The sequence below is a fragment of the Aotus nancymaae genome, unplaced genomic scaffold (assembly GCF_030222135.1).
Source record: "Aotus nancymaae isolate 86718 unplaced genomic scaffold, 86718_ANA_hifiasm-v0.15.2.pri h1tg000007l, whole genome shotgun sequence".
NCBI classification, from domain to species: Eukaryota; Metazoa; Chordata; class Mammalia; order Primates; family Aotidae; genus Aotus; species Aotus nancymaae.
In genome coordinates, this window is record NW_026988418.1 from 66,275,707 (window position 1) to 66,300,420 (window position 24,714).

Below are 24,714 nucleotides of genomic sequence, written 5' to 3' on the forward strand. Positions count from 1 at the left end.
GAGTGCAGTGGCACGACCTTGGCTCACTGCAACCTCTGCCTCCCGGGTTCAAGCAATTCTCCTGCCTCAGCCTCCCGAGTAGCTGGGACTACAGGCGCACGCCACCATGCCCAGCTAATTTTTTTGTATTTTTAGTAGAGACGGGGTTTCACCATGTTGGCCAGAATGGTCTCAATCTCTTGACCTCGTGATTCGCTCGCCTCGGCCTCCCAAAGTGCTGGGATTATAGGCGTGAGCCACCGCGCCCGGCCAATTTTTGTATTTTTAGTAGAGTTGGGGTTTCACCACGTTGGTCAGGATGGTCTCAATCTCTTGACCTCGTGATCTGCCTGCCTTGGCCTCCCAAAGTGCTGGGATTACAGGTGTGAGCCACCGTGCCTGGCCCATCAGGAAGACTTCTGAAGAGGTAATTGAGTTTGGGACCTAGTCACTGATCTTGGGTCAAGGGCATATGGAACCAGACTAATCCTCTATCACAGACTAGCCCTTCAAACAACAATATATAGAGGACATCACTGAAACAGAAAATTCCTTAAAAGGGATATTAAGGAAAATAAAGGAAAAGAAACAAAGGAAAAATTCTAGGGATTCAATAATGCATCTATATTTTACCTTAGTTATGGCAAAAAGATGTAGAACATACCTATCATTCAGCTCCTGAGCAATTGCTAAGTGCTTTAGATGATAATCAATGGCCTTTTCATAGTCTTGAAGTAAAGTATATGTATTTCCAAGACTGTAACAAGACTGTGCTTCTACAGCTCGGTCTTTAAGCTGTCGAGCCAACAGTAGTGTCTTCCTACAAGAAGAAATTAATTCTTACATAATGATCATTCTCAGTTTGGGCTATAAGAATCAAAAAATAAAACTCTCATTTTTCCTCTGTGCTGTCTTTAAATCTCCGAGAGCCTAATTTTCATATCCCATACTTTCTCCATTACTTTTAGACAAAATGAAAAGATGTTTTTGAAACACAGAAAGCAGATTCAAGGCTTGTAGAATAAATTTGAAAATCCTAACAATTTACCAAAGAAGTATTGAAACATGACAAGAGTTTCTAGGGATTAACATAATATCTTTAACATTTAAAAAAACTTTCCCTTTAGTATTGACAATAGCTAAAAGAGGCTTTTGTCCACATAACATCTGTTTTCAGTCACACCATCACCTTTGCATTGTCAAAATTTAAAATATTTAGGTAAAATTCTTATGTGTAAGGCATTAGTCACAAATTCATGAAAAATACTCACTGCATCTAAACCTTACTCAAATTCCATCTGTGTTATTGTCAGTGAAAAACTAGCATAGCAATTAAGAGCAGAGATCTTGGAGCTACACTGGGTTTAAATCTCAACTTTGCCAAATTACTAAGCTAAGGGCAAAGTCACTCAACCTCTCTGTATACCAGTCTCCTCATATATAAAATGGGGGAAATACCTCGAAGAACTTTTGTGAGGATTAAATGAATATATACAAAGTGCTTAGAACAGCTCTTGGGCATAGTAGATACTATATAAATGTTAATGTGCTATTTTATTATTATCAGTGCTTAAACCTACAGATGCTTTTTGGATTCAATAATTTAAATGACTCTCCCATCATTTCTGTCAAATAGTATAATTACTTCATATCATTTATAACTATATGACAAATTACTCTATGGTAATGTAGATTTTTTTTTTAAGCAAACAAATCTAAAATTACATATTTAATGATGATACCTTCAAATTGGTCACCTTGGAAGGCTACCTACTTATTCGACTGTTGCCTGTCTTTTCAAATATTTTTGAAAGACTTTTGGAATTGCCTTCAGATCCTGTGGCATAACGCTTTCTGGCATATCATTATTCTTTGATGGTATAGTTGATTTGTAAATGATCAGAAATCTTTTTGGAACCAAATTCAATTACTAACATAAGTTTATCAAACTACTGCTTTGTATCCATAAGGCTATGGATCTATAATGTTATGTCAGTCTTTTTGTTTGGCCCTGAAAACAATTCCAGGCTGGGTGTGGTGGCTCACACTTGTAATCCCAGCACTTTGGGAAGCCGAGGTGGGCCGATCACTTGAAGCCGGGAGTTCGAGACTAGCCTTGCCAATGTGGTGAAACCCCATCCCTACCAAAAACATAAAAATTAGCTGGGCGTGGTAGTGGACACCTGTAATCTCAGCTGCTCAGGAAGCCAAGGCAGGAGAATTGCTTGAACCCAGGAGGTGGAGGTTGCAGTAAACCAAAATCGTGCTATTGCACTCCAGCCTGGGTGACAAGAGCGAAACTCCGTCTCAAAAAATAATAATAGCCGGGCGCGGTGGCTCACGCCTGTAATCCCAGCACTTTGGGAGGCCGAGGCGGGTGGATCACGAGGTCAAGAGATCGAGACCATCCTGGTCAACATGGTGAAACCCCGTCTCTACTAAAAATACAAAAAATTAGCTGGGCACAGTGGCGCGTGCCTGTAATCCCAGCTACTCAGGAGGCTGAGGCAGGAGAATTGTTTGAACCCAGGAGGCGGAGGTTGCGGTGAGCCGAGATCGCGCCATTGCACTCCAGCCTGGGTAACAAGAGCGAAACTCCGTCTCAAAAAAAAAAAAAAAATAATAATAATAATAATAATAATAATAATTCCAAAGAAGAGTTCCAAAAATGTTTCTAACCAACAATTTGGAATATATATAAAGTTCTGAGTTCTAGCCTGCTTATTGAGAGAAAAAAAGTAAATTTCATTACTTTCTATTCATGCTTCTTTAGTCAAATAGTCACTATTCACTTTATGATAGAACCTTTCAGTATTTAACACAGATACACCATTTAATAATTAAGACTTCTCGGAGAGAGAGATCCAAGATGGCTGATCACTAGCAGCTCGGGCTCATAGTTCCCAGTGAAAGCGCAGAGAACGAGAGGACGTCACACTTTCAGACGAATATTTGTTGCTCACGGACTAGGAGATTCCCAGCAGAGGAGCCCCAAGTGTCGCCAGGGCGACTCTTGTGGCCGGCGCGGCGGTTTTGCTGGCACCTTAGCGCAGCAGTTCTAGGTGCAGAGTCCGGAGATTCCCGGGCAGAAAAGCACCATCAATCTTAACACCGCTGTTTTGGCCGGCGCAGTGGATTGCTCAGATTTCGGCGCTGGGAATCAACAAGTTGGACGTCAGCTCAGAGACCTAGTTAGAAAGTCAGTAATTATAAAGACGACAGACGGATAAATATATAATGAAGGGAAGAAACCAGCGTAAAAAGGCAGAGAATACTCAAAATCAGAATGCCTCTCCCTCTACAGGGGATCGCAATTCCTCATCAGTAACGGAACAAGGCTTAATAGATTACGAGTGTGTTCCAATAACAGAAGCAGGTTTCAAAACGTGGGTGATAAGAAACTTCTGTGAATTAGAAGAACTTGTTCTAACCCAATGCAAAGAAACTAAGAACCTTGAAAAAAGGTTTGACGAAATGTTAACAAGAATGGACAATTTAGAGAGGAATATACGTGAATTGATGGAGCTGAAAAACACAACACGAGAACTTCGCGAAGCATGCACAAGTTTAAACAGTCGAATTGATCAAGCAGAAGAAAGGATATCAGAAGTCAAGGACCAGCTCAGTGAAATGAAACGAGAAGAGAAGATTGGAGAAAAAAGGATAAAAAGGAATGAGCAAAGTCTCCAGGAAATATGGGACTATGTGAAAAGACCTAATTTACGTTTGATAGGTGTACCTGAATGTGATGAAGAGAACGAATCCAAGTTGGAAAATACTCTTCAGGATATCATTCAGGAAAACTTTCCCAACCTGGCAAGGCAGGGTAATATTCAACTCCAGGTAATACAGAGAACACCACAAAGATATTCTTCAAGAAGACCAACCCCAAGGCACATAATTGCCAGATTTATTAGGGTTGAAATGAAGGAGAAAATACTAAGGGCAGCCAGAGAGAAAGGTCAGGTTACCCATAAAGGGAAACCTATCAGACTTACAGCAGATCTCTCAGCAGAAACCCTACAAGCCAGAAAAGAGTGGGGACCAATATTTAACATCCTTAAAGAAAAGAACTTTCAACCCAGAATTTCCTATCCAGCCAAACTAAGCTTTACAAGTGAAGGAAAAATTAAATCCTTTGCGAACAAACAAGTACTTAGAGAGTTCACCACCACCAGGCCTGCTTTACAAGAGCTTCTGAAAGAAGCACTATACATATAAAGGAACAACCAATATCAGCCTTTCCAAAAATATATCAAAAAGAAAAGAACATTAGCACAACGAAAAATTTACACTAACTAATGGGCAAAACAGCCAGCTAGCATCAAATGCCAGTATTAAAGTTATATATATTTTAATTGGATAAAAAGCCAAAACCCATCGGTATGCTGCATCCAGACCCATCTCATATGCAACGATACACAAAGACTCAAAACAAAGAGAAGGAGGAAGATTTATCAACCAATCAGAGAGTAAAAATAAATAAATAAAAAGCAGGAGATGCAATTCTCGCCTCTGATAAAGTAGACTTTAAAGCAACAAAGAGCAAAAGAGGCAAAGAAGGACATTACATAATGGCAAAAGGATCAATGTAACAAGAAGAGCTAATGATTTTATAGATCAATGAGACAGAAAATTAACAAGGACATCCAGGACTTGAACTCAGACCTGGAACAAGTAAACTTAATAAACATTTATAGAACTCTCCACTTCAAATACATAAAACATACATTACCACCTCACACCTATTCCATAAGTGACTACATAATTGGAAGTAAATCACTCCTCAGTAATCGCATAGCATTTCATAGGTTTAAATGAAATATTGGTTGGCTGCTCGTTTGTTATTTTCTTCCCTTATTCCTTCCCGTTTACATCAAGTATAACTATTGGTATAAAAGAGGTTTTCAATACCCATTACTAAAATGCATTCTAGCCTGGGCAAGAAAGCAATACTCCCATTCTCTCTCTCTTTCTCTTTCTCTTCCTTTTTCCTCCTCTTCTTTATTCTTTTCCTTTCTTTCTTTCAAAAAAAAAAAAAAAGACTTCTCTATATACCTTGGCTTTAAAATAAAAACTTTTATATTTAAAATAAAAATATATACTCCTTCACATAGTGATATATTTTATTTGGGAAGCTATTTCATATCTAACTAACCTAACCAACCAACAAATATTAACCACTAGTTAATGTTTAAAGCAAGGTGGAATGCTATTCAATTTTTTAGATAGGCCTAAAACAATTTTACTTTTTTTTTTTTTGAGACAGAGTCTCACTCTGTTGCCCAGGCTGGAGTGCAGTGGCATGATCTTGGCTCACTGCAACCTCTGCCTCCCAGGTTCAAGCGTTTCTCCTGCCTCAGCCTCCTGAGCAGTTGGGACTACAGGCACGCACTGCCACACCAGGCTAATTTTTTGTATTTTTAGTAGACGGAGTTTCACCGTGTTAGCCAAGATGGTCTTTATCTCCTGACCTTGTGATCTGCCCACTTCAGCCTCCCAAAGTGCTGGGATTACAAGTGTGAGCCACTATGCCTGGCCCAATTTTACCTTTTTTTTTTTGAGACAGAGTTTCGCTCATTACCCAGGCTGGAGTACAATGGTGCGATCTCGGCTCACCACAACCTCCGCCTCCTGGGTTCAGGCAATTCTCCTGCCTCAGCCTCCTAAGTAGCTGGGATTACAGGCACGCGCCACCATGCCCGCTAATTTTTTGTATTAGTAGAGATGGGGTTTCACCATGTTGACCAGGATGGTCTCGATCTCTTGACCTCGTGATCCACCCGCCTCGGCCTCCCAAAGTGCTGGGATTACAGGCTTGAGCCACCGTGCCCGGCCCAATTTTACCTTTTTTATAAAGATGACACATTATCCAGAACTCATTAAAGAATCATTGGATTAACAAAATACAAATCAATCACTGTGTCTTCTGTTTAGTCAAACTGGCTTCTACCTGAAATCTGTAAGGGCCTTCGATCCCCACTAACTATGGAAAACTCAATCTAGAAAGCACAGATGAGGCAACTTGAAGCTGTCTAAACTTTCTATCATCTATGTCTCAAACCTACTGATAAGAAAGATCCTGCCACAGAAGAAGCTGCGATTGCCAACTCTTCAGGTAAGTGAATGGGGACTTAGCTTACAGTGATAGCCAAATATGGGCAAAAAGAGGGTAAAGGAAGAACTGCTCAATAACAGGGTGGGAAGGTAGAGGAAAAATTCAGTGATCACTGGTAGAGATTATTAATATTTTTGTTACCAGGCTTTCTTTTGACCTCTATTCTAACCCATAATTGAGTGAAATAAAGCATATACACAATAAATACCACATATGCTAAACAAGTTTAAAAGACATTAAAGGTTGAAAATTTCATTTAAAAACAATTACTTTTAAAGATAAAAACCAATAATATAAAGCGTTCATACAGCGATTAAATCTTAGGTACAATAATATTTATTGAGCACTGTGTGCCAGGTACTGTGCTAAGTGCTTAAAATATTATTTCATTCAATCCTCACAGCATTCCCCAAAATGAAGTACTGATATTTTCTGTTACAGATAAGGAGATTGAGGCTTAGATGCCAAAGGTCCTGCTGCAATCAGATTTTAAACCCAAAGCCTATGAATTAATAGGACTGAATAACTATTCATTTTACATTTATCTACAGAAATATTAGACTGACCTGTAGTATTCAGAGGCAGTTTCAAATTCACCAAGAAATATATATGCATTTCCAAGGTTGCTATATGCTCTTCTTTCAGCTGCTTTATCTCCAAATTCTTTTGCAATAAGGAGACGCTGAAAAAGAAAATTTTAATTAGATGTAGCTATAATAAAACTGAAGAAGGATCTAATCAGTATTCAGAACTTTGATGAAGAAATGATCTGGCTCCAAGGCTTTCCACTGTACCTGCTCATGGGCTATAACTGCATCCCTGAAGTTGCCAAGGAGGTAATGTGTGTTTCCAAGATTTCCAAAGGCACGTCCTTGTGCTGCTCGGTCACCCAAAGCAGTAACTAGTGATAGGTTTTCCCTAAGGGACAGCAAAAAGTGATGAAAAAAATAAGTCTGCAAAACAATTTTATTTATTTGATTTACATATCTAATTTTATCAGGAAAAAATGTAAATAAGTTTACAGCCATAATGTGCAACATTTTAAGGATGACATCTGTGATGAAGGGCAATTATAGGAAATAGCTGGGAACACTTTATTTAACCATTCAGATAGGTTTCTGCCCAGGTTCAAGCACAGAGTTAATCTTGGAACCCCTATAGTTAAGAAGTTCTATGAAATTCTGTTGGTAAAAGACTAAATTACTCTAAATAACAGACCAAGCATTGATATTTCTTGTTTTTGCCACTAAGTGGCACTGGTCTGCAATTTAAATGAAAGCTGCAGATTACTAATATAACACTATAACAGTTAAGCCACTGAATTGATGATTTTGCTAGTTCATAACTTTAAAACTTTGCCAAACTTAAAACTTACTACTGAATAAAGAACATATAGCAGATCCACAACTTAGATGGGCCTACATGACTGCACATAGCAGCCCCTACTCACTCATAAAAATCCACGGCTGCCTGAAGAGCGTTTCTCACTTCTTCTGGAAATTCTCCTACGTCCTGGGGACCAGGGCAACCAAAACTTTTCCCTTTGGCATGATACACATTTCCAAGATTGTAAAGTGCTCTTGCTTCTCCCACCTAAATGAAGATATCAGCAAAGTTTACATTTTGAAAAGAGAGGTCAGGTTTATCATATATATTTGTAATATCCTTAGTATTACGGTCGAGGGAAAGAAATTTTTATATTGGCTCTCCATACAGAACTAATCAAATGATTACTTATGAAAGAAAGCACTCTTGCTACTTCCTTCTTGTTCTCCATTAAAATTTTTTTTCTCTCTTTTACTTCTATAGTCTATAAATGTTTTCTTTTTTGGCATTAATTTTTAAATAAACTATAGAATAATTAAATAGTATTAAAATGCAAAGCACTTTGAATGAAAATATTGGGCCTACCATTTAATGCTGTGGTATTTACCTTGTCATTAAGCTCTCTGGAAATATCTAGGTGTCGCTGACAACAAACTATGGCTTCATCAAAATTCCCAAGAACTTTTAACGTGTTTCCCAGATTACCACTAGCTTTGGCTTCCCCCAACTGGTCTCCAATAGTCCTGGAAAAAAAAAAGAAACAAATGGTATTAAAATACAAATGGTGTTAAAATATAAAGCAGCCAGAGTACAGTTTTCCTAGAGGACAAACTGACATGCTTAAGGTAAGAAAAATCCATTGGCTTTGAAACCTACTTTAAATAAATATTTAAAACTTACATTTTTGTATTTGAATGTAATTAGTTTTCGTTCATTTAATTAAACTCTAGGGTCCTTTCACTACTATTCATTCAATTAAACTGTGTTCACCCTAAAGATTAGTTTTAAAAAGTGATGCTACTGAAGTAGAACTCATTAAATGTATTAAGTTAGTTTTTGTTAATTGGATAGAAATATTTTTTAAAATAATAGCTAATTTCAGAAGGAAGAATTTTTAAAAGCTTAAATTAGTTACCTTGCAAGAGTTAAATCATGATGGTGATATTCTAATGCTTTGGCATAATCATGCAAATAGAAATAAGCATTGCCCAGCTGGCTGTAAATAGCACTAAGTGTTTTTAGGTCTTCAGTTCCAACTTGAACTGCAGCTTCAAAGAATGACACGCCAGCTCGGCAGTCTCCTGATTTACACAGACGTTCCCCTTCCAAGGCCAGCTCTAGGCAAGATGCTTCCATTCTACAAAATTATACAGGACAGACATTTAAACATAACATTACAGCTGCATCACAGTATTTTTAACTTCCAGTAATACAATTTAAATGTAGACTGTGTGGCTACTCTTGTTCAGGACAGCTGCCTCTATAACTGAAGTCTATATACATTCCTGATAAAACAGCAAAACAGTTATCTGTAGCAAGAGGTAATTTGCCTATTCAAATTTATCAGAGCCTGCTCAGAGAGGTCTGTTATACAGGAGAGCTAAATATCTTTATGTGGCGCTCATTTTAATTGGCCCAGAGCAATCCACATTACTAGTGAAAGAATCTAAAGCAGTATTTCCCAAACAATTCTGAGTTGTAACAGACCTCTAGACTTCCTGAGAGTCTGAGGAGATGAGTATTTGGAAAGTAAGGCCCCACAATTATTGATATTGTTCTCTACCCAGGTATCCAAGTAATCTAGTCACCTGTCCATCAACCCCTCTGACCATCCATCTATCCCTCTCTCTCCATCTCATACACACATAACACACACTCTCCTTCCTCTTACCACCACATGACCACTTATACCCTAGAAAAATACAGGAACAAAGTATTCTTGATCTGTAAGGCACATTTTCACAAGAGAACTAAGTGTCAAGAAACTTAAAGTTAGAAAGCAATGATTCAAAAATTTGCAGAAATACTAATTTTCAAAGTCTGTCCCTGAATTGAAGAAAGTCAGAAGGATTAAATCACTGTAAACATATCTGGGAGAAAAAAATACTGATACTTCGGATTCAAATCCTAACATTTAGAGGGTGCCCCTTACTAAAGTTGCCATTGTGTTTCTTCAGCATCTTCATGATTTCTGTGATATGTATGAAGTACCTATTCATTTAATTATTTCTATAATTTGGCAAATTTCCTTTAAATCGGCACACTAACTTACTATTTTAAAAAACAATTGAGCTTCAACCAAATCAGTACTCGTGAAACTGTGAATTTGATATGATACTTATATTTATTTTCTAATACAGCAGTCTCTAACCTTTTTGGCACCAGGGGCCGGTTTTGTGGAAAACAGTTTTTCCATAGATGGGTGGCAGGGGATGGTTTTGGGATGATTCAAGCATATTACATTTACTGTGCACTTTATTCCTCTTGTTACTCCATAGTCACCATAATGTGCAGTCAGTGGGAGCCCTGAACTTGTTTTCCTGCAACTAGATAGTTCCATCTGGGTGTGATGGGAGACAGTGACAGATCATCAGGCATTAGACTCTCAAAAGCAGCACGCAAACTGGATCCTTTGCATGTACAGTTCACAATTGGGATTGCACTCCTATGAGATGCCACTGTTGATCTGACAGGAGGCGAAGCTCAGGTGGAAATGCTCACTCGCCCTGCCCACTTGCAGCTTACCTCCTAACAGACGACAACAGTACTGGTCTGTGGTCCAGGGGTTGGGAACCCCTGTTCTAATATACACTGAACAAATATATAATTATTAAAATCTAAAAGTGAGCTCTGATAGGGCTCATCAAACATTTTAATTTTTGGAACAGCACTAAATTACTCCTTACTAGAATGAGCTTTGAGCCACGCCAATAGAGCAGTGGTTCTTAATGCTGGCTGTACAACAGCAGAGCTGACCTAGAGCACTCTCTAAAACTCTCAATGCTAAATTCTACTCTCTGGGTGATGTCTGGCCATCTGTATTTTTTTTTTAAGCCCCAGGTAATTCTAAAGTACAAGTTAGGGTGGAGAATCAGTGCTTTTATAAGAAATGTGAATTAAACCACCACTCACCTTAATATCATTCAAATATGATACTTTGTATATCTAGTGGTAGATCAATTAACATGTTTGAGTGCTATTTTTCAGTCTGTAAAATTTCAAGATTCCTTAAAGCCATAAATTAAAACGGGATTGTAAAGTGGAAAATATATCTGATGAAGCAAAAAGCCTGGACAAAGATTAACAGAGCCAATTGCAAAGGTTCAAAGCAGACTTTTGGTTCAGAAAAAGCAGATGTATGTAGCCAATTCCAATAGGTAATTTTCAAGTTCTTTTCTTTTAGAATTCAAGTGACTTAGACAATGGCTACTGCTTGCTGATCTTCACTTTTTTTTTGGGAAAGAGTCTCTCAGGCTGGGGTGCAGCAGTACAATCTCGGCTCACTGCAACCTCTGCCTTCTGGGTTCAGGTGATTTTTGTGCCTCAGTTTCCCACGCAGCTGGGATTACAGGCATGTGCTATCATGCCTGGCTACTTTTTGTAATTTTAGTAGAGACAGGGTTTTGCCATGTTGGCCAAGCTGGTCTGAAATTCCTGACCTCAAGCAATCTGCCTGCCTTGGCCTCCCAAACTGTTGAGATTACAGGGTGAGCCACCATGTCTGGCCCCATCTTCATTTTATGGATCTATGCAAAATAAGGCAAGTAAACCTCTAACATTTTGCTACAGCATTAGACCACAAGCCAATTAGATACAGAAGAGAAGATCGAAAATACATAGAAAGATAATCAGTTAAATCAGAAACCTTAAACTGCTACATTTATGTTTCTTTATCTGTCACTTCACAATTAATGAAGCCTATTTTGGTCTTCCAAAAATGAAAACTGCCCTTTAGAATTGCATTTCTGAAAGTGAGAGATTTCATAAAAGAAAAACTGAGTATATCTAAGATTTTAAGAAGTTATTGTCATATTCTATGTATAAAGAGAAATAAGTCAACAAAAGATTTATATGTAAAAATGTGATTTTTTTTTTTTTTGAGACAGAGTTTTGGTCTTGTCACCCAGGCTGGAGTGCAATGGTGTAATCTTGGCTCACTGCAACCTCTGCCTCCTGGGTTCAAGCCATTCTCCTGCCTCAGCCTACCAAGTAGCTGGTATTACATGCATGAGCGACTGTGTCCAGCCAAAATGTGATTTTTATTAATGGATAATTTTGACAGATGACTACCTGAACTGGTTGTCTTTATTTGTCTAAAAACTGAAACCAATGAACTTCTAAAAAAATTATAGAAAAAAATTGAAAAAGACATTTTTATATGTAAAATATAATTTCCTACAAAAAGTTTTTAATTTAAGCATTCTAATTATGTTAAAAATTGTATCTCAAACATTTTCAGTGCTAGGAATTGATCTTAAGGTATACTCACACAAATTCAAGAAGATATTTATGAAAGGATATTCACAGCAGCAAAAAAACCACAAACATCCACCAATAGATACTGGAGCTTAGAACATAGAAAAAAAAATTACAGGCCACCATACAATGGAATACTAATGATGGCCCATCATTTCACTCAGGGAGAGGTGGGGAAATGGTCACACATGATAGCACCATCAGTTCAGGATGACTGAGTTGCTGGCCAGGAAATTAGGAATAAGGCAGAACTGGCTATTCATGTGAACAACATTTAAAAATCGTAAGTATAAAAGTGTTTGCCTATATTCATATAAAGCTGAGAAGTATCTTCTTCACACAAGTAACTTCACCACGAATAACTGATCTTCTGGATTTAAGCTTACAGAATATTTTACTGGAACCACTGAGCCAAATGATGTGGCATCCTACAAAACTTAACTATAGGTTGAATGGCACTGTAAGTGTGACACATTTTTTAAAAGGCATTTTACATAACTGTCATAAGAAACGGCGGTAGCACACTGGAAGCTTGATGGCTATGTGGCTGTCCTTGAAGTTCATGTAGTGAGAGTGCCCTACAGGACAGACTATCTTAGAAAACTTATTTCAGTGACTGATACCTGAAATAACGTCCAAAACTCCCTAGTTTATGATTAATTCTTAGATAGATTTCAGCTCTGGTGTATTTTATTAGAAAAGAAGTCAATATTCTGGCAAACATCTCTAACCTCTCAATCAAATATAGGTTTATGCCTGCAAAATAGGGCAGGTTGGCTTATACATTTTTTAGAAGATCATTAAATAGTAACAGAGAAAGTAATTTCATATCCTCTCTGTCTCTATGAGAGAATAGAATTACTTCCTTTGTTTACCAGTTGGGTTGAAAACAAAGAACATACCCAGATGTAGAAGAAAAACCAAGAAAATACCCCTCTATTAAAATACATCCCACATACAAAGTTTTATTCTTCTGATAGCCTATCTAGTTGTATAATCAAAGAAAATATATTTCTGATACACTTCAAATAGACATAGTACTACCATCCTTAACTGAAGTGTTTTCATTTTTGCTAATAGAGTGAACATTTTAGCTAAAATTCCTCATTTCCTGTGCAAACTTGTGTTATTTCATTTTAAAAATTTTTTTATAACTTTTCTTCTACACTAGATTTTGTACTTGATTATCCTCTTTACCTCCTTAATTTTGTTTAGTGTTCACAGTATGTCAGTGAATGCAAACGATAATTAAAATCATGATGCTACATCATTCTAAAAGACTTAGTAACTAACATCAATTTTGTCCATACCTGACTCTCGCTTCAAAGGGCTTACATACTATTTAAGAATAAATGATGGAATTCAGGACTTAAGAGCCAAAACAAGAGTACTCTCCATTTTTTTCTATTATGCTTTCCATTTCTGTGGTTGTGGAATCTTCTTTCATAAACCCTAGCTTGTATTCTAATTGGGCATGGACCTTTTCCATCACCAGTCTTAGCCCCAATAAACAATTTTCATTCATTCAATTTACCACATATATCGAGCTTTTCTTGTTTATTTTTTAAAAGGAAAAGTGTGCTCAATTATCTTGATTTACACTTTGTATGGTTAGGATGATTAATAACATAGAATAAGAAGAAAATGATTAAAAAATAAAAAACAAAATTGTGGCCAGGCGCGGCGGATCATGCCTGTAATCCCAGTACTTTGGGAAGCTGAGGTGGGTGGATCACGAGGGTCAGGAGATTGAGACCATCTTGGCTAACATGGTAAAACCTTCTATCTACTAAAAATACAAAAAATTAGCCAGGCATGGTGGCGGACACCTGTAATCCCAACTACTTGAGAGACTGAGGCAGGAGAATTACTTGAACCTGGGAGGCAGAGGTTGCAGTGAGCCGAGATTGTGCCACTGCACTCCAGCTTAGGCAACAGAGTGAGACTTGTCTCAAATCAACCAAACAATCAATCAATCAATCAACTAAAGCAAGCATGGTAATTTAGTTTTAAAAACCTTGATCAAACTTAATTCTCAAAATAACCCTCTGAGGCTGGGTGCAGTGGCTCACATCTGTAATCCCAGCACTTTGGGAGGCTAAGGTGGGTGGATCACTTGAGCCCAGGAGTTCGAGACCAGCCTGGGCAACACGATGAAACCCCATCTTTACAAAAAAAGAAAAAAAATTAGCTGGCTGTGGTGGCATGTGCCTGTAGTCCCAGCTACTCAGGAGGCTGAGGTGGGAAGATAGCTTGAGCCCAGGAGGCAGAGGGTATAGTGAGCTGAGATCATACCACTGCACTCCAGCATGGGTGACAGAGCCAGATCCTATCTCAAATAAAATAAAATAAAATAAAATAAAATAAAATAAAATAAAATAAAATAAAAATAACCTTCTGAGATAGGCACTGCTACAGAAGGAGAAACTAATGCTTAGACAGGTTAAGTGACTTGCTTAAGATCACAGGATGGCAAAGCTGAGATATGAAACTTTGTCTCCAGATTCAGTGTTCTTTCCATTACTCCATGTTACCTTAAACTGTTCTTCAGAAAAGCACATTAACAACTACATTGATCTAACAAAATTAAAGAATTCAACACCATATCTGTATTTCTTCACAACTTATGTGCAATAATCTTTTACAATATTAAAGTATTGAAATGCTTATTATTCACAGTAACAAATAGAAATGACATTTCCCAAAGAAATACAAAACTAGAGAAAACTAGTGTTAGAAACCCAATGTATCCGTTTTTCAACTTCGATAATTACACATATATAATCAATATATGTTTCATCTCTACTCCCATCCTTACTCTTCCAACCCCAGATTAGTCTGAAGTAAATTCCAGAAAGCGTATGATTTCATTTGTAAATACCTTAGTATGTATTTTTGAGAGATTAATCTTTTTCAAAGAATATAATCACAATACCATTATCATACAGAAAAAATTAATAATTCCTTAAAAATCAACCATGTAATTTTTTAAAACTTAGAAATAAACTGTATTTTAATATCAGTCTCCACCTTCTGAAATAGTTGAAAAATATTTCATAAAGCCTTCTGATGTCCCTTAGGAGGTTACTTAGTATCTCAAGAAACACTGCATTTCAAAATTAAAAATTCACTGTGCCACAGAAACTCCTCCAGGGATAGATGAGGACCTCCACAATGGAAGAAGCAAGTGGATAAAACATTTCACAAGTATTTACTAGAATAGAAGAGTAACTTATACTAGGCTGTGGGCTAACATAAAGGGTTCAAATCATTACCCCCAATTATACGACAATCCAATCAATATACAGAATGCTGATCTTAGAGCACTGATAAAGCCAGGGACTTGTTTGGTATAGCTCTGTTACAGACAGTACAGATTTTTAAGTTTCCCTTGGTGAAATCCTATAGCAATGTGCAGTCATGTTTGATTTAAACTGTATCATGGGAAAAAAGACAATTCTAAGATCTTCCAACAGGCAGAGGTACAAGCCATTCCTCCTTACCTACTGTTCTTACAACATTAGAAAGCACACTACTCTTCAAAACGTTCAGCAAGAAAGATAAACATCTTATTACATTCCTATTCCATTGAAGTTCAATATGTGCCAGACAACATGCTAATTATCATGGTTGCTGAGGAGCGACCATAGCTGAGGAGCTAATGGTCAAAGGGAGAGGTGAGGAGGAAGAGAGCACCATAAAAACAGATTCATTTAATTTTAATATAGTTGGTGCTAAGAAAGAAAAATGCACAGATTTTAATACGAGCACAGGGAAGGCACAGAGCCTAACCCTGGAGCTTAGAAATGGTTTCTGGGAGGACATAATCTCTGAGCGGTATCTTAGGTATTCAGTAGAATTAGCTAAACAAAGAAAGTGGGAAGGGAATTCAACACAGGGTACAACATGAGCAAAGACACAGAGATGAAATAGCATGACATGCAGGGAACCAGAGCTCAAAGTGCAAGGTGAAGAATGGCAGGAAGTAAGGTCCAAGGAGTAGGCAGAAGCTAGATAATGGAAGATCTTCTGTTCTATGTTCAGCTTGATTCGGTGACTAGTAGCCACCCCAGGTATTAAGCAGAGGTTGCACAGTTAGCTCGGTGTTTTGAGACTGAGCCCACAAGTGGCAAATCAAAATGATGGGTTCCAAGAGGTGAAGAACGGAGGGAGTTTGGAAGGAAGACCCTGGGCATCCCAATTAAAGCTATGGTGGGGAGGATGCACATGAGTAGATGAATCTGAGAAACATTTAGGAGATGAAACTGGCAATACTTCATGCTGGATATGGAGAGAAAGGAAAAAAGTATGTAACTCCTAGGTTTCTGGAAATTTATGTAAAGGGTAGGATGACAGCATTTTATATATTAAAAGTTCGTCTTAATTATCTTAAATGTCTTCTATTTTATTTTACTTCAAACTCTTTTATTTTTAATAGACATGTCCTCATCTTACCTACGTTAACTTCCTTGGCATGATCCTTCCTAACATGAACCATTTGCTCTACAGGATGATAAATCTCCTATTTCCTAAATATGTTAAGACATCTAAAATTTGGTAGAAAACACCCTTGTTCTGAAATTTTGAATTCTATTCATTGCTAAGATATTCTGATGTTTATCTAATAATTAACTTGTAACAATTTTGATAAAGAATCTATTACTAGCTGAGGACAGCTCTCATTCCTGCAATCCCAGCACTTTAGGAGGACAAGGCAGGTGGATTGCTTGAGCCCAGGAGTTCAGGACCAGCCTAGGCAACATAGTGAGATCTCCTATCTACAAAAAGATTAGCCAGGTATGCCTGTAGTCCCAGCTACTCAGAAAGCTGAGGTGGCAGGATTGCTTGAGCCTGAGAGGTTGAGGCTGCAGTAAGCTGTGATCATGCCACTGCACTCCAGTCTAGACAACAGAACAAGAATCTGTCTCAAAGTGGGGAAAAAAAGGCCAGGCACGGTGGCTCATACTTGTAATCCCAGCACTTTGGGAGGCTGAGGCAGGTGGATCACCTGAGGTCAGGAGTTCAAGACCAGCCTGACCAACATGGCAAAACCCTGTCTCTACTAAAAATACAAAAAGTTAGCCAGGCATGGTGGCACAAACCTGTAGTCCCAGCTACTCAGTCCCAGGCTGAGGCAGGAGAATTGCTTGAACCAGGAAGGCAGATGTTGCAGTGAGCCAAAATCGTAGCACTGCACTCACTCCAGCCTGTGTGACAGAGAGAGACTCTATTCCAAAACAAAAACCAAAAACCAAAAAAACCCTATTACCTAATCACCTTACTAAATGATTATGTTTAGGTTTGCATTTATCATTTAGTGAAATTGCCAGAACTTCCAGAATAAATGTTAAATAATCATAGTGCAGATAGCCTTGTTTTGTTCCTAATTGCATCAGAAATGTCATTAATATTTTATCACTAAATATTAAACTGGCTACTGGTTATCATGTTTATGAAGCACCCACCTATTCCGACTTTGATACCCATTCCTTCCAAATGCTCATGTATGAAGGCTAAGCTCCACACATGGATGGGGGTGGGCCGCATGCTCTCATGGACTAACACTGGGTGCCTGGTGTCTGTGGGTGACACTGACCTAAGCAACCCATCTAGAAGGATGCAATAGGAAGGCCTGTATGCAACCCTCCAGGAGTGAGGAATGAGAATGGGAGCCTGGCTTGCAGGCAGTGCCCAGGAGGAAGGCAGGTAATGGATTCTAGGCCATCCAAGCAATAATGGGCAAAGTCTGGGAGGCAGAGGAACCAATGGGGCTTGGGGAATGGAGGGTGCGATGAGGAGACATGGAGGGCAATTAAGTGGGCAAGACCAGGAGATGAGGACTTCACACTTGGTGCTCTGGGCCTTGAGGTGCAGGAGGGTTAGAGCCTCGGAGTCCCAGGGTAAGTGTATGTTATGTCCTGGAGAAAAGCTTTCTCAAACCTCGGGCTCTACCTCCTCGACCTTGCCTGTGTGGTTTTTTAGAGAGTTGGGCCTGTTACAGGCCTTTTTCCCCTCCTTAAAATGTTCAACCCACATTAAAAAAATTTGCATTAGCTGCCAACATTTCAGAATTTGGAGACAGGATATTAAAGATTTAGATTTCCTGCCGGGCACGGTGGCTCATGACTGTAATCCCAGCACTTTGGGAAGCCGGGGCAGACAGGTCACTTGCGGCCAGGAGTTCAAGACTAGCCTGGCCAACATGGCAAAAGTGTGTATTTACTAAAAATACAAAAATTTAGCTGGGCGTGGTGGCACACACCTGTAATCCCAGCTACTCAGGAAGCTAAGACAAGAGAATTGCTTGAACCTGGGAGGCAGAGGTTGCAGTGAGCCAAGATTGTGCCATTACACTCCAGCCTGGGCGTCAGAGTAACACCGTCTCAAAAAAATTCAGATTTTCAGATTTCCTGTGCTCTCCTGAAAAATCAGGAAGACCTGCCCACTCTGTACCTTTTCTGCCCAGCAGCAATTGCCTTGAGCTGACTGGTTGCTATCTGACCAGTGTCACTCCTTTCCTGACGTATATGTCTGATTTGGATCCTGACCTAGATCAGTGGTGAGCACCACCACCCTCCTGACACACATACATGTGCATAACATTTATACATAAGATGTAGCCAAAAGGAGTGTGTTGTACTTGTGAAAGATACTTGTAGATGTAGAACAAAGGTGGTAACGCTGGTCCCTGCAATCTGCAGCCTTCCACCTGGAATGCAAACAGTCCATTTGGGCATCCAAGGGAATGCTGTAAGTCCTACAGGAGCTAGGCCATTTTCCTCGGGCCCATGATGCTTGTGAGAGAATGTGGGTGCCTTTCCTTAGCCTGACTTGCTTTCTGGAGTAAACTAGGGATTACCAAACCACTACTTCATGTAACAGTGTGGTCTTATGTATTAAATCAGCAAAACACCACAAAATGTCACTAGACATTACGCTTAAAAATGACATTTATTTTGAGCAATGCTTGTTTTATTTTAATAATGTATTTATATTAATATGGATTAGGTAAATATTTAAAATAGTAAATGGTTGTGAAATAAAATTTCCTTTAAAGATAAAATAAGAAGCCAGGTGCAGTGGCACACACCTGTAGTTCCTACTACTTTGGAGGCTGAGGCAGGATTGCTTGAGTCCAGGAGTTTGAGACCTGCCTGGGCAATATAGTGAGACTCCCGTTTCTAATAATACAGAAGTCAAAAAGTAAAATAAATTAAATTACAAATATAAAGAAAAGGAAATGAGAAGGGAATCAAAACAATACACTAGAAAAAAATTAAAAAAATAAAAAGTTCATTTCTAAAAGATCACCATTAAATTATAATGTAAAGGTTAGGTCCTTCAGCAAACCACATTTTAAAAAAAAATCCATCTTTTAGCCCTAAAGATTTTCAAACACATTTCATTCACATGTTTGCATTTTATAAAAAGTTACAAATTATAAAGAAATTATTCATAAACTGTTCCCAAGAACATTAAACAAACCATAGTACATAATTGGTCTCTACTACCATTTTCCTATAGAAATGACACAAGAATTTACAACAAAAAGAAAACATTGTCTACAGACAATACTATGGCTGGTATATTTTGAGTATTTTCAACTGGAACTTGAAATGGTCAGAGATAAAAACATTTTAAAATAAGGATTAAAAGTCATCCACTAAGACAGCAATAGTCTTACCTGTAACGAACATGAAAAGAATGGTCTTCCCTCATGCTTATCAAATTTTCCTCCATTGAGGCATATTATAAGCTGAATGAAATAATTTTATTTTGTGCCAATCCAGTCCTTTACAATGCAGAATTGTTTGCAGAACACTGTCCGGTTAGTATATTAATGAGTTGGTGTTAATACATCCTAAGCTGCTGCTTCTTCTTTATTAATAATGAAAGGAGGTCAATGTCAGACAGCTTAAAGGTTCAAAATGTGTCCCAAATCCTTGCATCTCTGGCCCTTTCAGCAGCACTTCAGCAACATTTCTGCAAAAGGAATACAAGATGCTTTGCTTGAAGTCCTATTTTCAAAGAATAACCTATAGTAACCCTGACCTGTACATAATCACAAGCTAACTCCACAGACTGCTGTCATGTCAATCACTACAGAAGCAAGCACAGGGCTTAACTGTCATCATGGAGCTTCTAAATAGGGGTGGAATATAAGAGATTTGAGAACTGTACAGTTTAATTTTTTAAATAGGTTTGAAATTCAATAATTGTATGTAATATTTTCTGCTATAAACGAAAAGAATAGTATCATATTTAAAAAACAAAATTGCTGCTTCAAAGTTTTAAAAACTACTATTAACAAATCTAATGAAAATTCAATAATTATTTGAAATAGTCAACTCCAAACTCACTAAATTTATTTCTTCAAAGAAGACATCACACTGATAGTTAGGTCATACTTGGATTCAGTTGCTCTCAAAATATATTCTACTTAAACTCTTTAAGGTCTTTAAAATGTTTTTTATTAATATTGGGTAGGTACAAAAGAAATTTAGGAAATTTATATATAGTAAAAAGAATGACACAACAAATATTTATATAATATCATTCGGTTTAAAATAAAGAACACTACCACTGCCTTTAAAATCTCCTGGATAGCCCAACCTAACCCATCTCCTTCCTTTTTCCTCTAAGGTGATTTCTAAACTAAAATTTGTTCCTTATTCCTTTGCTTGTCTTTACAACTTTACCACAAATGCCTGTATAGTCCGAAATAAGATACCATGTAGTTTTGTATGATTTTGCTGAACATTATGTTTGAGATTCTTCTCAATTGTTGTACACAGCTACAACTTGCATGTATCATATTCCATTGTATACCAAATATATTTTTCATTCTGCTGTTGATGGACATTTGGATTGTAGTTTTTTGCTATTACTAAAAGTATTAATGTTCACGGCACTGTACTCCAGCCTGAGTGACAGTAAGACTCTGCCACAAAACACAACAAAAAACTACCATGAACACTAACATTAATAACTCAATGTACCTAGTTAAGGCCAGCTGCAATGGCTCATGCCTGTAATCCCAGCACTTTGGGAAGGTGAGGCAGGTGATCACGTGAGACCAGGAGTTCAAGACTAGCCTAGACAAAATGGTAAAACCCTGTCTCTACTAAAAATACAAAAATTAGCCAGGCGTGGTGACGCATGCCTGCAATCCCAGCTACTCGGGAGGCTGAGGCAGGAGAATCACTTGAAGCTGGGAGGCGGAAGTTGCAGTGAGCCAAGATCATGCCATTGCACTCCAGCCTTGGTGACACAGCGAGACTCTGTCTACCCCTGCAAAACAACAACAAAAAACCCTCAATGTGCTAGTTAAGCAGCTAAAGAGAGAATGATAAACAGACAAAAAAATACTAAAGAGAAGTTCAGAGTAAAGGAGGACAAAATGAGCAGCTCTAAAATATATCTAATAGGAGGATGAGAAAGAAAAATAGAAGGCAAAATCTTCAGTGATAAGGACCGAGAACTTTTAAATAAAAACGAATATATACCAATATATTAGAGCCACAACACATAAGATACAAACTATAACCTCTGAGATAACAGTTGAAAAAGACAAAGAAATATATATATGAGATAAATTAATAGATATGCAATCATAAAGTCCTGGAATCTCAGTGTTATAAACAACCCTAGAGGTCAGCTAGTCCCCTATCTTACTATAGCATTCCTAGATAGGTCATAAAGCAGCTAATCCTAATTTTGAATATTCCTATAAGAAAATTGTTCCATACTTTGATCAGTCGTTCCATTTCTACCCATTTGTTCTACTTTTTCCTTCCGCTGCCATATACGATAAAGCCTAATTCCTCTTCTATATAACATCCTTTTAAGTATTTCAGCTATAACATAAACCAGACTCTAATGAATACTCACTACTCTGCTAATTAAGTACAGCTAGAGGTTAATATGGAACAGAGCAGTAAGGAGAGAGGAAAGAAGGTAGAAAGCCTTGGGAATACTGACGAAGTTTCCTAGAGGAAATGAGGTTTTCATATTAATAACAAGTTTAGCATGCAAGAAACACAAAACATTACTCCTCTTATCCCTTCCCTTTGCCAACAAAGGAAGCACTATTTTTTGTTGTTATTTTGTTTTTAGAGATGGGATCTTGCTATGTTGCCGAGGCTGGAATACAGTGGCTATTCACATCTCATTCATAGCACACTGCAGCCTGGAACTCCTGGCCTCATGTGATCCTCTTGCTTCAACCTCCCAAGTAGCTGGGACGACAGCTGCATGCCACAGAATTGGCTAGGAAGAGGTATTTTAAGAAAGGACAAAAAGACAGGTAGCAGCTATCAACACATCAAATCTCTTTTCCTTTTGTTTTTGTTCAGAATTTTATTGTGCCTCTTTTTTCCTTAATAAAACAAATAAATAAAGAGAATTAGTGTGGATACTCATAGCAATAGCTCCAAAGTGCATCTAGATTACACAAATAGCTAAACTGGCAATGAAGTTATCTCTCGTTATCCACTATGAGGTTTGGGCTGTTATTTATAAAATGGAGAAGAGAGGTATTACAATTAATTTGCCTTAGAATTAAGTTACAGTAGGCCCTCCAGATCTGTGGGTTCTGCATAGTAGATTCAACCAACCGTGTATCAAAAATATTCAGGAAAGAAAATGAATAGTTGTGTCTCTACTGAACATGTACAGACGTTTTTTCTTGGCATTATTCCCTAAATAATACCATATAATAACTATTTACATAGCATTTACACTGTATTAGGTATCATGGGTAATCTAGAGAGGATTTAAAGTTTGTGGGAAGATGTGTATAGGTTATATGCAAATATTATAATGTCTTATATAAGGAACTTGAGTATCCATGGATTTTGGTATCCTCAGGGGGTCCTGGAACCAATTCCCCACAGATACTGATATTAACGTTAAATATTTATCTCAGTCAGGCCCGGCAGCTCACATTGGTAATCCCAGTACTTTGGGAGGCCAAGGTGGGAGGATTACTTGAGACCAGCAGTTCAAGACTAGCCCAGGCAACATAACAAGACCCTGTTTCTACAAAAAATTAAAAAATCAGCCAGGTGTGGTGGCCTGTGCCTGTAGTCCCAGCTACTTGGGAGGCTGAAGCAGGAGGATTGCTTGAGTCCAGGAGTTGGAGGTTACAGTAACCTATGATTGCACTACTGCACTCCAGTCTGGGCCAAAGAGTGAGATCCTGTCTCTAAAAAGATAAAATAATTCTCTCATCCATGAGTTCTTAATAAAATTCTAAATATCACAACATTATAAAATGTTAATTTCAAACTCATTAAGATGTAAACATGTAGCATTTACATGTTTAACAAATTAATAAGTAAATGAATATAAATCAATGAAGCTTCAAAATACTTTACTTTATGAAAACTGCACAGAGAACCATTTCTAAGACCATTAAAATAAGCAAGAAGACAGAAAGAATGCTATTTACTATATTAATAAGGGCAATTTATAATATGGTGTTACTATTCTCAAAGGAAGAATATCCAAAAAATTACCTCTTACATTACAGTCTCCATAACAATTAGGTAGCATTTCATAAAAAAATTATTCACTGAACAAACAAGCAATTCTTGATTCATGATTCACGTTTCAAGAACTCTCTAGCCAATTTAGCAATAATGTGTTCACTCGTGTTCCTCATTACATGGAGTTAACAAACCTACTTCCCAGATACAATGTGTATGTATACAGTGTAAGACTAGTAAAATTTGCAACAAATATTAAATTACAAATTTGTTCATTAGGATAAGAAAATTTAATCACAGGATCAAGAATTGAAAATAAATTATAAGTTTGAAAGGAAATTGAGAAGTCCTCAAGTTCAACCTCTAACCTCCATTACAATTCACAACTAACAATCTGCAAGGAACAAATCTGTCTCTTAATAGCATCTTCCAAGCAATGCTCCAAAAACCTCACAATTAACAAAATTGCTATATCACAGCATTTAACCATAAAGAAAAAGCAATAATTTTTTGCCATATCCCAGAAATTGACAGAAGTATAAAGAAAGATCAACTAGTACATAGCTCTCACTGCCTCACGTTGAATTACCTGATTAGAAAGTCAGAATAGGCTCTCTTTAGACAATTAGGTGTACTTCCAGGCACTGTCCAAGGTATGCAACCAGAGTAGACAAAAAAGGTTAGCTCTTTATCAAAGAAGTCCTAGCCCTGCTTTACTCAACACTGGAAGTAAAAAGTTTGCAAACCAAGTTACATTTTGTGCTTCCTTGAATTTATCTAAACTATCTGATCCTGACTGCCACTTAAATACCAATAACTTTTGGTCTGTTTTTTTTTTTTTTTTTGGTCTGTTTCTTTCATCCATAAATCTATATAAACTGGTAACACTCATCAGACAATAAATATAACTTACTTTTCTTGCCTCCAGGTTAGATCATCTGAACTATATATAAACCTTTTTGGTAAGCATAGCCATTTATTACTACCAATGATGGTCAGTCATCAGCTTCAATCAATGAATACATACACATGATAATTTTAAAGCTCATTAGTGAAATAGAAAAGAAATGGTCCTTTCCACTAAGCATTGTTCTTGAGTTAGTAAACGACAATAAATCAGTTTTCTCAACAGAAGGACTTTAAAAACGCAAAATTGGCTTCAGACACTTTTTTTTTTTTTTTTTTTTTGAGATGGAGTCTCACTCTGTTGCCAGGTTGGAGTGCAATGGTGCCATCTTAGCTCACTGCAACCTCCACCTCCTAGGTTAAAGTGATTCTCCTGCCTCGGCCTCCTGAGTAGCTGGGATTACAGGTGCCCAGCACCAT

At 37.7% G+C, this 24,714-nt stretch overlaps 1 protein-coding gene across 4 annotated transcripts in view; it reads right to left on the minus strand.

Annotated features, from left to right (window-relative positions):
• The window catches only part of GPSM2 (G protein signaling modulator 2), a 50,033-nt gene that overhangs the window by 22,312 nt on the left and 3,007 nt on the right, over positions 1-24,714 (minus strand). Inside the window, exons 1-8 of one of the 4 annotated variants that reach the window (XM_064372745.1) lie at positions 20,899-21,065; positions 19,584-19,882; positions 8,559-8,780; positions 8,031-8,166; positions 7,548-7,690; positions 6,892-7,015; positions 6,664-6,779; positions 644-799 (exon numbers count right to left, since the gene is read on the minus strand). In XM_064372745.1, coding sequence (XP_064228815.1) covers positions 644-799; positions 6,664-6,779; positions 6,892-7,015; positions 7,548-7,690; positions 8,031-8,166; positions 8,559-8,780; positions 19,584-19,639 — 953 coding nt within the window. In that variant the 5' untranslated portion in view covers positions 19,640-19,882; positions 20,899-21,065. Of the gene's footprint in view, positions 1-643; positions 800-6,663; positions 6,780-6,891; positions 7,016-7,547; positions 7,691-8,030; positions 8,167-8,558; positions 8,781-19,583; positions 19,994-20,898; positions 21,066-24,714 lie in introns of those variants that run through there. The other 3 variants (XM_021671948.2, XM_064372744.1, XM_064372746.1) reach the window with 3 other exon arrangements.